The sequence below is a fragment of the Heterocephalus glaber genome, unplaced genomic scaffold, assembly GCF_053883595.1.
Source record: "Heterocephalus glaber isolate CG9 unplaced genomic scaffold, H.glaber_assembly_v1.0 deba00000621, whole genome shotgun sequence".
In the NCBI taxonomy this organism is placed as follows: Eukaryota; Metazoa; Chordata; class Mammalia; order Rodentia; family Bathyergidae; genus Heterocephalus; species Heterocephalus glaber.
Window position 1 is genome coordinate 27,368,307 of NW_028258153.1, and position 15,773 is coordinate 27,384,079.

The 15,773-nt window shown below is 34.8% G+C and overlaps 1 protein-coding gene across 3 annotated transcripts in view; it reads left to right on the forward strand.

The window, feature by feature from the left end:
* Nucleotides 1–15,773, forward strand: part of Trim24 (tripartite motif containing 24) — a 109,059-nt gene that overhangs the window by 45,830 nt on the left and 47,456 nt on the right. For all 3 annotated transcript variants that reach the window (XM_087205904.1, XM_087205905.1, XM_087205906.1), the window contains exon 5: nt 8,899–9,015. In XM_087205904.1, the coding sequence (XP_087062030.1) occupies nt 8,899–9,015 (117 nt within the window). The remainder of the gene's footprint in view (nt 1–8,898; nt 9,016–15,773) is intronic.

The following is a 15,773-nucleotide window of genomic DNA, read 5'->3' on the forward strand; positions in this document are numbered from 1 at the left end:
GACACGTAAACAAACTTCAAAAACAGACTTCTGGATCACCTACAGCAACCCCAAAGGGAAATGAGATGGAACAATCTGATACTCAACCACCTGGACTCTCTGAACTGGCAACAAAAGAGGATCTAGGAAAAATGAAATCAGAAATAATTACCCAGATAAACAACAAAGATTTTGCTATGGTGCAAGACATGATTAATAAATCTAGAGAGGACACAGGTAAAAAAATAGAGAATCTGAGGAACATGATGGAATCCCAACATAGGAAACAAATGGAATCCATAAAACAGATAAAAACAGCTTTCCAAGAGATTAAAAACTCCATCGAAAGTCTGCGCAGCAGAAGGAACCAATGTAATAGAATTTCACATATAGAAGATAAGATTGCAATTAGTGAGGAGGAAAAGAAAAATTGCTTTAAAATTGTAAGGGAACATGAGAAATCAATCCAGCAGCTCCTAGACGATGCAAAGAAGAATAACATAAGACTGATTGGAGTCAATGAAGAAAGAGAAGAGAGTGCAGATGACATAAAAAAACTCTTCACAGAAGTGATGGCAGAAAACTTCCCAAGGAGGGGAAAAGAACTTGACATACAGATAAGTGAGGCCTATAGGACTCCAGCTAGCCTTAATCAAAAAAAATCTACACATAGGCATATAATAGTTAGGATTACAGAAATCCAGCAGAAGTATAAAATTGTCCAAGCAGTGAGAGAAAAGAAACAAATCACGTACAAAGGAAAGCCCATCAGAATCACAGCAGACTTCTCAATGCAAACCCTCAAGGCAAGAAGAGCTTGGAGTGATGTATTTCAAGGCCTAAAGGAAAACAGCATCCAACCCAGATTGATGTACCCTGCAAAACTATCTTTCAGAACTGATGGAGAAATAAGATACTTTCATGATAAAGAGCACCTCAGGAACTTCATGAATACCAAACCGGCACTCCACAAAATTTTAGACAATACCCTAGGAAAAGACAATGAGGATCACAACCCCAGGAAACCCAGCAGAATGAATCCATTGGGTGTGACAAATTAAAGGCAAAGGGGGAGAATCCGACAAAAAGAAAAAGTCATGACAAGGCTTTTCAAAGTTTTGACTTCATCTCCCTAATGAGTGTATAATTCAGTATTATTGTACTGATTAGTATTTTTCTGATTCTAGAGTTGCACACCATTCCTTGTACTATACTGGCTATCATCTTCTTATGTCTACATTTTAATTGGGTTGTCTATTAGTGAGCTCTAAGAATTTTTTATATGTTCTGGTCATAGGTTATATGTATTGTAAATATGGTCTGTTTACTTTTCATTTTAATGATGTCATTTAAAATTCTAAATTTTGATGGAATCTCATTTATCAATTCTTTTTCTTTTATACCTCATGTTTTTTGTATCCTAGGTAGTTCTTGCCTACCCTGAATTCACAAATATTTTCCCTTATAATTTCTTCTTAAAGTTTTATACTTTTAGGCTTTCTTATTTAGGTTCATAGATCCCTTCAAGTTATTTTCATGTATGGAAAAAAAGGGTTGAGGTTAATTTTTTATATATGGATACCAGGTGTTCTAGTGCCGTTTGCTGAAGACACTATCTCTTCCTTGGCTCTCGAATAGAGCTTATATTCTATAAAATGCTAATGTTAAATAATCTTTCAAAACTCAGTGGACCATATATGTGTGGTTCTATTTCTAGATTCTGTGTTTTATTCCAATGATCTATATGTCTTTCCTTATACCAACGCTGCCTTGATTACTGTAGCTTTAGAAGAAGTCTTAAAATTGGGTGCTAAACGTCTTCCAACACTGTTTTTGTTTTTGCTTTTGGCTTTTCTGGGTCCTTTGTACTCCTACATAACTTCTAAATTTCAATATACAGTTCTTCATTTATAGCAAGTATACACAGACCTGAATTTTTATATACACCTTGTGTTTTCTAATCCTGCTAAATTCAAGTCCAAGTTCTAGGGGCTCCTAGAGATTTCTTAGTATTTTCTCTGTAGATGATCATTTCATCTACACATAAAGATTTTGCTTCTGTCGTGCCAATCCTATCCTAGTTGTGTCATTTTATTGCCAGACTATTTTGGTTTAGACCTATGTTTCAAAGTCTAATGGACAGATGAAGAGTAGGCATATATGCCCTTATTCCCCACCTTAAGGAGAAAGCATTGTATCTTCTCCATTTATATAAGGCATTTTCGCTGGAAGTATGGAGTACATGTCTTTGATCTGTTGAGAAGTTTCTGTTCTACTTCTAGTCTCCTGATAGCTTTTACCGTGAACAGCTGTAGAATTTAGTCCAATACTTTTTCTCCAACTAGTGACAGGGTCATAGACTTTTGGGGTGGATCTTCCAATGCTGAACCAACACTGTCATCCCTATAACAAAACCATGTTCTGCATACTGCCAGATCTGACTTCTAAGAGTTTGTTTTGTTAAACAAATTTCTATCTATCTTCATACTTTTTTCTTCTATTATCTTTATCCAGTTTTAGGATTAGCACAAGGTTGATTTCCTAAAATGAGGGGAGAAGTGTTCCTTCTTTTTTCTGCTTTAATTGTTTGATATAATTTATCAGTTAAAAGGTTTATGAGCCTGCTGTTGTCATATAGGTAGGTTTCCAAGCTAGGAATATACTTTCTTTAATAGGTGCTATTCAAATTTTCTATTTCCTCCAGAGTTAGTTTCATTAATTTGTCTTCTAAGTTACTTCTTAGAAGTTGTCAAATTTATTTCAAAAAAGATTTTTGAAATATGCTTTCTATATCCTTTTAAATTCTGTAAAATCTGTGGTAATGTCTCCTAGATCTTAATATTGTAATTTAAAAAATGTATAACTGATATTGTGTAACAGGAAGAAAAGGTCTAAAAGAGCAGGGGAATTGGGAGGGGTAGGGGAAGGGAAAAAAGGGAAAGGAAAAAATATGAGAAGAGGAAAAAAATGGAAAAAAGGTCTTTGCAAATAGGGAAGGGTGGAGGGGGTGAAGGGAGGGCAAAGGGAAGGGAAAAATATAAGAACCAAGATACTCATGTAAAGGTACAAGATCCCAATGATGAATGTAACTATTTTATACTGAAAATGTACTAATAAACTTAATGAGAAAAAAAAAATTAAAGCTTAGCACCTAAAATTATGTTATAATGAAACCATATTGCTATTCCTTCAAAATACCCTGTAAAATCAAATGTAAATCCTCCCAGGAGGAAGAAAACCAACAGAATCCAGCACACAGAAATAATCAGGCATGGCGGGAAAGGAGACAATGCAAGCAAAACCTAGCAGATTCAACAGTGTAAGAAGTACTGTCTTACAGTTACCATGATATAAGGCAAAGTGGAAGATTTGGGTGAAGAACTGAAAACTATACTGCATGGAAAGGATAGAACTGAAATCACAGTGACCAAAATTAAAATTTAATAAAATGTTGAACAGATTTTTGATATAGCAGGAAATATGAATTGATGAGCCAAAAGACAATTACGAAAGTATCCGGAATGAAGCACAGTAAACAGAAGGTTAAAAAGTAGGAGCGATAGGCAAGAAATATAAAGTTCTAACATGGATGTAACTGAAGACGAAGAAAAAAAAGAAAAGAGATTAGGAATGACAGTATTTGACAAGATGATGTAATGGCAGCCAGCTTCAAATAGGGATGAAAGACATCTAGTGCATATTCAAGAAGGTCCTACAACCCCCAGCAGGGTAATTATGAAAGTAGGATTTTTTTTTTTTTGGTAATATCAGGGATTGAATTTGGGACCTTGCGCTTTTGAGGCGGGCAGCAGAAACACCAAGCTAATAAATCCCCGGCGCAAAAGCAGGATTTTTAAAGTACGGAAACAATAACCACAGGCCTAAAATTCTATACCCAATGAGCATATTCTTTAAAAATGAGAGTGAATGAAAGACATTTTCAGACAAAGAGACTATTTCTGGTAAACCCTTTAGGTAGGAGATGCATGAAGAAATAACCAAAATACTACATATGAGTAGATGACTTTTGATTTAGGAAACAGTGTAGTGTCTTGCTGTGTAGTATGTACACGTGTATAAGGTCCATACATACTTTAGGCAGAAGAGAAAATAAAAATGTTAGATGATGATAAGATGTGAACTTTGTAATACCTACAGTAGTCAAAGAATAGTAAAAATGCATATGCCTATCAAGATAGGAGAGGAGGAAAAAAAAGGACAAGAGAAAAGTATGGAATAATCAGTCAAAACTAAGCCAGAAAAGGAAAGCAAATTAACAAAGAACAACAGGTAAGATTTAAAAACACCTATAATCCTAGGCAGGAGGATCTCTGCAAGTTCAAGAGCAGCCTGAACTACATTGCAAGACCCTGTCTCAAAAAACCAAAAAAAAAAAAAGAAAAAATCTTGGTAATTTGTGGATGTACAAATACATTCACAGTTATACTAAATATAAACTAACAAAATGTCCAAAACTATAAGGCAGTTTCAGATTAGATAAGAAACAAAATAAAAAAATCTGCTATTTGCTTTTTATTTTATTTTGTTTTGTTTTGTTTTGTTTTGTTTCCAAGAACATTTTTCGCTATGTTGCCCCAGCTGGCCTTGAACTCTCCTGGGCTCCAGCATTCCTCCTGCCTCAGCCTGCTGAGTAGCTGGGACTACAGGTGGGACACGGCACACCACTGCATCCGTTTGCTTTTTATGAGAAACTTCAAAATCTTGGGTATATAAAAAGATTAATGGGAAAAGATGTGTCGTACAAAGATAAACCAAAGACAAGTTGATATAGCAGATAATTTTTTTTTTTAGCGGATACTTTAAAGGTGGAAACTTCATAAGCCGCTCAATCTAAAAGATCTTAGTGCTATATTTATATGCACCATAAACTTACATAAAAAAATTCAAATTAATAAATCCAGAGTGGGAAATTTCAATCTTTAATTGATAAAACAAATAGACTGAAAATTAATAACATAGATCAGTAAGATTAAAATAACAAGAATTAACAAGTGACTTTATGGAGACTATGGAACATTATATGCAGTAATACACATTCTTCGCAACCATTCAGAGAAAAAATTTTAATTGGCTAATTAGATTGTGTCAAGCAAAATCTCAAATTTCAAAGGATTGAAATCCTACAAGATAACTGTATAATCCCAATAGTTAATCTAGAAAACATTAGTTACCAGAAAAATCATGTTTAGAAGTAAAGAAATGAAGCTCATATGAAAACTAAGTGCACTGATGTAGGTATGAAAGACATTATTGAGACAGATGGCATAGTAATATGGTCTGTGGGTTAGATGCAATATTGTATCAATGCCAGTTTACTTGAAATTAGCAAGTGTGCTGTGTTTTAGTAAGAGACTCCCTTATTTTGAGGAAATGCACACTGAATTCCTAAGTGGTTACAAAGATATGAGCAGACAAAATTTGAAAAACTTTGATCTATATAAAGGTTTGTGTGAGGCCAGTACTTTTGCAAATTTCACTTCAAAATTATTTTAAAATAAAGTTAAAATAAATTAATTAAATCAAAGAAATTCTAATGGCTGTTAGAAATATTTTTATCTGAATGGTGGTGAAAATATGTATCAGTGAAAGCTTGAGGTTTATAACTGAAGCCATGATTAGAGCAAACACCCCCAGCCCAAAAATATATTATGTTTAAATATATATATTACATAGTAAGTATAAAAAGTTAGTCCACGAAACACTTATCTCAAGTTAGGAAAGCAGCAGATAAACTCAAAGTAGGTTTTAAAAGGCACACAATAAAGACAGGTGCAGAAATAGTCAAAGCCAAAAATTGAGTGGTTACCAAATGAAATGGTCAGATCTCTTTGAGTCATTAAGAGAACATTTGCAAGGCCGGGGATTGATTGATTGATTGATTGATTGATTTTTTCTGGGGCAGGGATTTAGCTCAGTTTTTCCGCCACCTGTCTTGCAAGCTCAAGGTCCCGAGTTTGATCCTGATACCAAAAAAAAAAATGAGACCATCTGCCTACATAAACAATGCAAATGTGAAAGGCCTTAGTACATATCCTAAAGAAATTGAAAAAGATAGAAAGGGTATCAGTTATTTGAAAGGTTTTACAAGAAATGAGAAAATTGTTATAAAATTGAAACAAATATAAAATAGGAAATCAAACTAGTCCTTTAATGTAAATCTACAGTTTAAAGCTTTTCCACACAGAACTACAGATCCAAATGACTTCACTAATGAATATAGAAAATAGTTCATGTAAATTTAATACTTTTCTTTCATAGACTTGTCTGGGGAATAGTAAAAGAATGAATTCTGAGTTCTTTTATAAAGCCAGCATAAGCTTTATACCAAAAGCTGGTAAGGAATAGAAATGAAAAATTACAGGCCAGTCTCATCCATCAAGTGAATGTAAAAATTCTAAGAAATAGGAAACTAAACCCAGTAGTATTATCATTTTTCAGTTAATCACAACCAAGTTGGCCTTATTTTAAGAATATAAAATTCATTTAGTATCCCAAAGTAATTCATGGTATCATATTAGAAGAATAAAGGAAAAATTACTTAACCATCTCAGTAGAGGAAGGCAAAAACATTCAATAAAAACTAAACATATATTAATGACAAACTCTTAGCAACCTACGAGTAAAAGGGAATTTCCTGTATCTGATTATCTATTAAAATATCTAGAAAACATCATAATTAATGGAATATTGAAAGTGTATATTGAGATTAAGAACAACATAGGATAACCATTTCGATCATCTCTTTTAACAGTATATCATACTAAAGTCCCAGGGTAATAAAGAAAAATGTTTAAAAGATTTAGAAAGAATTTTTTTTTTCTTTTGGTACCGGGGATCAAACTCAGGACCTTGTGCTTGCAAGGCAGGCACTGAAACCACTGAGCACAGCCCAGAAAGAATTTTTAAATGTCATTATAGTAGGCGATGTGATTATGTACCAAAGAAATCTAATAGAAATATTGGGTATTCCTTTTTTTATAACTGGCAACATTATTTATAGTACTGACTTAATTCATTTACACATTTAAATTCACATCATGTAAAATATATTTAGAAATACTGTATATATTTTATTAAAAATATAAATACAACTATATAGTCTACATCATTGCCTATCTTCTAAGAGCTTTTGCATTATATTGCATAGTTTGCTAAAGTAGATGGTCTTCATTTCCAAGTTAATAAATATTTCCGTGCTGTACAAGAGTTGTGTGAAGCTTGATCACATAGTACATCATGTTCTTACTCCACCCGCCTCCTCAGTTTATTATGGACTCATATGTTTGTGTCTTCTGCAAATATACCTATTGTTTAAAAGTGATCTTTAAAGTGTTTATTTGCAGTAAACTTTCATACTTTTGAAACTGTAAAATAGTTAATAAATCTGTAAATATATCTTAGACTACTTTTTGACAGATAAGCTGGCAAATAAGCCTCTAAAGCTGCCAGATAAGCCTATCAAAACCAAGTGATAGTCGTGTCTTTCTTAAACTTCTGAAGTAATTGCAAGTGTCCATCAATAATATCTATACACTTCCTTTTCTTGTTGTCTTTTTGAGACAGGGTCTCACTATGTACTGCAGGCTGGCTTTGAACTGGGTAATGCTCCTGCCTCAGCTGCCCAAGTGCTAGGATTATGGGCATGTGCCACTAGGTCTGGCTTAGGATCATTTTAAAAATTAGTACATATTTGCCATTCATAATAATAATATTCATCATAGGGAATTTATACTTATGCATAATGTCTTAATGCTTCTTTTTTTTCCCACATTCCCTTCCCTTCCCTTCCCTTCAACCCTACTTCCCCTCCATATTTACAAAAGCTGTTTCCATTTATTCTTTTTCTTTTTTTTTTTTTAAATCTCTTCCTTCCCCACCCTCATTCCCCTTCCCATTTGAACATGTTCTTTGTACTTTCCAGTATCTATCCTCCGTTTTGCTCATTTACCTTTTTGGTTTCTCAAAAAAGACAATGTGATATTTAACCTTGTGTATCTGATTTATTTCACTTAACATAGTCTCAAGGTGCATCCATTTACTTTAAAAAGACTCAAGTTTATCCTTATTTATGGTAGAGTAGTAGTCCATTGTATATAAATACCACATTTTCTTTATCCTTTCCTTTGTTGATCAGCATATGAACTGTTTCTAAGATTTAGCTGTTAGAAACAGTGCTACTCTGAACATAAGTGTGTATATATCACTGTGTTATGATTCTTTTCTTTCGGGAAGATAATATAGAAAGGGGCACAGCTGGATCAAGTGGAACCTCTAGTTTTAGGTTTTTGAGGAATCTCCACACTGATTTCCATAGTGGTTGTACCAACTTATACCCCCAACAACAGTGCAGAATCATTCCTTTTTCCCCACAGCCTTGCCAGCATTTGTTATTGGTTGATTTCTTGATGATAGCTATTCTTTCTGGGGTGAGATGGAATCTGTCTTGTTTTAACTTGCATTTCTCAAATGCCAGTGATGCTGAACATTTTTTCATATAGTTGCTGTTTATACTTCTTTATCAAAAGTGTCTTTTCATTTCAGATGCCCAGTGTTGTATTGGATCTTTAAATTTGGGGGGTTCTGATTTTTTAAAGTTACTTGTTTTATTTTTGTTCGGTACCAGGGATTGAACTCTGGACCTTGCTCTTTCGAGGCAGGTGCGGCGTCGCTGAGCTAAATCCCCAGCCCTGAAGTTATTTGTATATTTTGGATGTTAGTCCTTTTAGACCCCTTTCTTGACTAATAATTGAGAGACAGGGAAAACCTATATTCTAGTGTATATTGGGTATTTTAAAAGATTATTATTTACATTTTTGTAGTCTCTTTTTGATAGTCTTTAACATTTGGATTTTCCCTCATTTTATACGGATTTATATAAAACTTTATTTCTTTCTTTAGGTACCAGTTTATAGAAGAGGCTTTTCAGAATCAGAAAGTGATCATAGATACACTAATCACCAAACTGATGGAAAAAACGAAATATATAAAATATACAGGAAATCAGATCCAAAACAGGTAAATTAGCATTTATGGTAATACAACAAATCGTTTTATATAATATGTGTAATGTGTACTCATTTTGGGGGGGGGTACGAGTTTATTTTTTTTTATATATCCTTTTATTGGTACATTTTAGGTGTACAATATAATGACATTCATCATTGGAGATATGCACCTTTACGTACTCTCTTGGTTCTTATTTTTTCCCCCTTCCCCTCCCCTCTCTTCAACCCCTCTAGCCTCCCTATTTACAAGGATTTTGTTTCCATTTTCTCATTTTCTCATAGCAATTCCATTCCCTTCTTTCCTTTCCCTTACCCCTCCCACTTCCCCCTCCCGTTTGTCACCTTTCTTCCTATTTCACATTATCTATTATACCTTTTAGTCCTTATTTATACTTTCAGTTTCTCACACTAGAGAAACTATTTGGTATTTACACATGTCTGTCCTGTTTATTTCACTTAAGAGTATGGCCTCAATGTGCATCCATTTAGCAATAAATGTCTCTAATTTCTCGTTTTTGATAGCTGAGCAGTACTCCATTTTATTAAAAAAACCACATTTTCTTTATCCAGTCTCCAGTTGATGGGCATTTGGGCTGTTTCCAAGTTTTAGCTATTACAAACTGCGCTGCTATGAACATGGGTGCACATATATCACTGTGGGATGATTCTTTTAATTCTTTGGGGAAAACACCCAGCAGGAGAATAGCTGGGTCAAATGGAGCTTCCAGTCCTAGTTCTTTGAGGTATCTCCATACTGTTTTCCGCAGTGGTTGCACCAGTCTACACTCCCACCAGAAGTGGAGCAGTGTTCCTCTTTCCCCACAGCCCCGCCAGCATTTGTTGTTGGTTGATTTCATGATAGCAGCCATTCTTTCTGGAGTGAGGTGGAATCTCAGCATTGTTTTCATTTGCATCTCTCGAATGACTAGTGATGTTGAACATTTTTTCATATGTTTATTTGCCATGTCTATTTCTTAGTGTGAGAAATGTCTGTTCATTTCAGATGCCCATTTTTGGATTGGATCTTTGAATTAGGGAGGTCTTATTTTTTTAAGTTCTTTATAGATTCAAGATAGTAGACCTTTGTCTGAAGGACCGCTGGTGAAAATTTTTTCCCACATTGTGGGTTGTCTCTTCACACTGCTGGTTGTTTCTCTTGCTGTGAAGAAATTTTTTAGTAAAAAGAGATCCTACTTGTAGATTGTTTGTGCTAGTTCACGAGCTACTGAGGTTTTGTTCATAAAGTCTTTGCCTACCCCAATGTCTTCAGTTCTACCTAACCTCTGTTCCAGGCGGTTCAGTGTTTCTGTTTTTATATTTAGATCTTTAATGCATTTTGATTTTAGTTTAGTGCATGGTGAGAGATATAGGTCTAGTTTTAGTCTTTGGAAAGTTGAAAGCCAATTTCTCCAGCACCATTTATTAAAGAGACTATCTTTCCTCCAGCGAGGGTGTTTGAATCCTTTGTCAAAGATGAGGTGTCTGAGTGTGTCTGGAGTTGTTTCTGCATCTTCTAATCTGTTCCACTGGTCTTCAGGTCTCTTTCTTTGCCAGTGCCATGCTGTTTTTATCACAGTAGCTTTGTCGTATGGTTTCAAGTTGGGGGTTGTAATACCCCCTGCCATGTCTCTGTTACCTAGAATTGCTTTTGCTATTCTGGGTCTCTTCTTGTTCCAAATGAATTTTTGGATTGTTTTCTGAAGGTCTGTGACATATGCCGCTGGGATTTCAGTTGGGATTGCATTGAATCTATATAGCAGTTTTGGAAATATAGCCATTTTCACTATGTTGATCCTTCCTACCCAGGAGCAAGGGATGTCTTTCCGTTTTCTGATATCTCCTTAAATATCTTTCCTCAAAGTGCTATAGTTTTCAGAGAGGAGATCTTTGATTTCTTTTGTTACGTTGATTCCTAGGTATTTCAGGTTTTTGGATGCTATTGTGAAAGGAATTGTTTGCCCTATTTGTGTCTCAGTGAGTCTGTTGTTCATGTAGAGGAAAGCTATTGATTTTTGTGTGTTGACCTTGTATCCAGCTACTTTAATGACTTTGGTTCTTAAGTCTAGAAGACTTTTGGTGGAGTTCTTGGGGTCTTCTATGTAAAGTATCATGGCATCTGCAAAGAATGACAATTTGACTTCTTCATTACCTATCTTTATTCCTTGTATTTCTTTCTCTTGTCTAATTGCTTTGGCTGATGTTTCCAAAACTGTATTGAACAGGAGTGGTGATAGCGGACATCTTTTTCTTGTTCCTTTTTTTAGTGTAAAAGATTTCAGTTTTTGACCATTTAGTATGATACTGGCTGTTGGATTTTCATAGATGGCTTTTATCAGATTGAGATAGAGACCATGTATTCCAATTTTTTGTAGGGTTTTTATCATAAATGCATGTTGAATTTTGTCAAATGCTTTTTCTGCATCTTTTTAGATGATCATGTGGTTTTTGTCCCTGGCTCTATTGATATAGTGTATTACATTGATTGATTTGCGTATATTGAACCATCGCTGCATCCCTGGGATGAATCCCACTTGGTCAGGGTGTATGATCTTCTTGATGATGTTCTGCATTCTGTTTGCCCCAGTACCTTATTAAGGATTTTGCATCTATGTTCATTAGTGAGATTGGCCTACAGTTCTCTTTTTCAGTTGGGTCTTTCTCTGCTTTGGGGATGAAGTTGATGTTTGCTTCCAGGAATGAGTTTCGGAGTATTGCTTCCTTTTCAATTTCGTTGAAGAGTTTAAAACAATAGTGGCAGTAGTTCCTCTCTAAATGTTTGTAGAATTCGGCAGTGAAGCCATCAGGACCCAGGCTTTTCTCAGTTGGTAAGTTTTTAATTATGTTTTCAATGTCCTTGATTGATATTGGGTTGTTTAGAATTTTTAGGTCTTCATTCAACTTTGGTAATTCATAATTATCTAGGAATCTGTCCATTTCTTCTGTGTTTTCCATCTTATTGGCATATTAGTTCTGGAAGTACGTATTGATGCTTCACAGGATTTCTGCTGGGTCTGTTGTAATTTCACCCTTTTCATTCCTAATTGCATGGATTTGGGCCTTTCCTTTCCTTTTTCTGATAAGGTTGGCTAAGGGTTTGTCAATTTTTTTTATTCTTATAAAAACCAACTCTTGGCTTCATTGATGTTTTTGTATCATTTGTTTAGTCTCCATTGGATTGATTTCTGCCCTGATCTTTCTTTTTTTTCCCATTAACTTTATTGGTACATTTTAGGTATACAATACAGTTACATTCATCATTGGGATCTTGTACCATTACATGAGTCTCTTGGTTCTTATTTTTTTTCCCATTCTCTTGCCCTGCCTTCACCCCCTCCACCCTTCCATATTTGCACAGACCTTGTTTCCATTTTTTTCCTCTTCTCATATTTTTTCCTTTCCCTTTTTTCCCTTCCCCTACCCCTCCCAATTCCCCTGCTCTTTTAGACCTTTTCTTCCTGTTACACAATATCAGTTATACATTTTTTAAATTACAATATTAAGATCTAGGAGACATTACCACAGATTTTAAAGAATTTAAAAGGATATAGAAAGCATATTTCAAAAGTCTTTTTTGAAATAAATTTGACAACTTCTAAGAAGTAACTTAGAAGACAAATTAATGAAACTAACTCTGGAGGAAATAGAAAATTTGAATAGCACCTATTAAAGAAAGTATATTCCTAGCTTGGAAACCTACCTATATGACAACAGCAGGCTCATAAACCTTTTAACTGATAAATTATATCAAACATTTAAAGCAGAAAAAAGAAGGAACACTTCTCCCCTCATTTTAGGAAATCAACCTTGTGCTAATCCTAAAACTGGATAAAGATAGTAGAAGAAAAAGTATGAAGATAGATAGAAATTTGTTTAACAAAACAAACTCTTAGAAGTCAGATCTGGCAGGATGTAGAAAGTGGTTTTATTATAGGGATGACAGTGTTGGTTCAGCATTGGAAGATCCACCCCCAAAAGTCATCATTTTAACAGAGGAAAAGAGAAAGCCATATGATCCTGTCACTAGTTGGAGAAAAAGTATTGGACTAAATTTTACTGCTGTTCACGGTAAAAGCTATCAGGAGAGTAGAAGTAGAACAGAACCTTCTCAACAGATCAAAGACATGTACTCCATACTTCCAACAAAACTCCTTCTATGAATGGAGACGATACAATGCTTTCTGCCTTAGGTGGGGAACAAGGGCATATATGCCTACTCTTCATCTGTCCATTAGACTTTGAAACATAGGTCTAAACCAAAATAGTCTGGCAATAAAATGACACAACTAGGATAGGATTGGCACGGCAGAAGCAAAATCTTTATATGTAGATGAAATGATCATCTACAGAGAAAATACTAGGAAATCTCTAGGAGCCCCTAGAACTTGGACTTGAATTTAGCAGGATTAGAAAACACAAGGTATATATAAAAATTCAGGTCTGTGTATACTTGTTATAAATGAAGAACTGGATATTGAAATTTAAAAGTTATGTAGGAGTACAAAGGACCCAGAAAAGCCAAAAACAAAAACAGTGTTGGAAGATGTTTAGCACCCAATTTTAAGACTTCTTCTAAAGCTACAGTAATCAAGGCAGCGTTGGTGTAAGGAAAGACATATAGATCATTGGAATAAAACAGAATCTAGAAATAGAACCACACATATATGGTCCACTGAGTTTTGAAAGATTATTTAACATTAGCATTTTATAGAATATAAACTCGATTCAAGAGCCAAGGAAGAGATAGTGTTTTCAGCAAACGGCACTAGAACACCTGGTATCCATATATAAAAAATTAACCTCAACCCTTTTTTTCCATACATGAAAATAACTTGAAGGGATCTATGAACCTAAATAAGAAAGCCTAAAAGTATAAAACTTTAAGAAGAAATTATAAGGGAAAATATTTGTGAATTCAGGGTAGGCAAGAACTACCTAGGATACAAAAAACATAAGGTATAAAAGAAAAAATTTATAAATGACATTCCATCAAAATTTAGAATTTTAAATGACATCATTAAAATGAAAAGTAAATAGACTATATTTACAATACATATAACCTATGACCAGAACATATAAAAAATTCTTAGAGCTCATTAATAGACAACCCAATTAAAATGTAGACATAAGATGATAAATAGCCAGTATAGCACAAGGAATGTTGTGCCGTTCTAGAATCAAAAATACTAATCAGTACAATAGTAAGATTGAATTATACACTCATTAGGGAGATGAAGTCAAAAGTTTGAAAAGCCTTGTCATGACCTTTTCTTTTTGTTGGATTCTCCCCCTTTGCGTTTAATTTGTCACGCCCAATGGATTCATTCTGCTGGGTTTCCTGGGGTAGTGATCCTCATTGTCTTTTCCTAGGGTATTGTCTAAAATTTTGTGGAGTGCCGGTTTGGTATTCATGAAGTTGCTGAGGTGCTCTTTATCATGAAAGTATCTTATTTCTCCATCAATTTTGCAAGATAGTTTTGCAGGGTACATTAATCTGGGTTGGAGGCTGTTTTCCTTTAGGGCTTGAAATACATCACTCCAAGCTCTTCTTGCCTTAAGGGTTTGCATTGAGAAGTCTGCTGTGATTCTGATGGGCTTTCCTTTGTATGTGATTTGTTTCTTTTCTCTCACTGCTTGGAGAATTTTATTCTTCTGTTGGATTTCTGGAATCCTAATTATTATATGTCTATGTGTAGATTTTTTTTTGATTAAGGCTAGCTGGAGTCCTATATGCCTCACTTATCTGTATGTCAAGTTCTTTTCCCCTCCTTGGGAAGTTTTCTGCCATCACTTCTGTGAAGAGTTTTTTTATGTCATCTGCTCTCTCTCCTCTTTCTTCATTGACTCCAATCAGTCTTATGTTATTCTTCTTTGCATCATCTAGCAGTTGCTGGATTGATTTCTCATGTTCCCTTATAATTCTAAAGCAATTTTTCTTTTCCTCCTCACTAATTACAATCTTATCCTCTATATGTGAAATTCTATCCTCACATTGGTTCATTCTGCTGCACAGACTTTCAGTGGAGTTTTTAATCTCTTGGAAAGCTGCTTTTATCTGTTTTATGGATTCCATTTGTTTCCTATGTTGGGATTCCATCATGTTCCTCAGATTCTCTATTTTTTTATCTGTGTCCTCTCTAGATTTATTAATCATGTCTTGCACCATGAGCAAAATCTTTGCTGTTATCTGAGTAATTATTTCTGATTTCATTTTTCCCAGATCCTCTTTTGTTGCCAGTTCAGAGAGTCCAGGTGGTTGAGTATCAGATTGTTCTATCTCGTTTCCCTTTGGGGTTGCTGTAGGTGATCTGGAAGTCTGTTTTTGAGGCTTGTTTACGTGTCTTCTCATTTCCCCGGTCGGCGGGGGGGGTGCTTGCAGCGCCCACGCTGCTCACCTCTGCCCTAGGAGCTAGGGATCCTGCTCTGATCTTTATAATTTCCTCCCTTGTATTAGCTTTGGGTTTGTCCTTCTCCTCTCGTTCTAGAAGCTTGAGGTTCAGCATGAGGTTGTTTAATTGGGCTTACTCTGTTTTCCTAATATGAGTATTCAGTGCTATGAATTTCCCTGGTAAGACTGCTTTCATTGTGTCCCGTAGATTCCGATGTGTTGCATTGTCATTGTCATTTATTTGAAGGAACTGTTTGATTTCTTCTTTAATTTCTTCTGTGACCCATTGCTTATTCAGAAATGTGGTGTTCAATTTCCATGTGTTTATGAAGTTTTTGCAGTTTCTTTTGCTGTTGATCTCCAATTTCATCACACTATGGTCT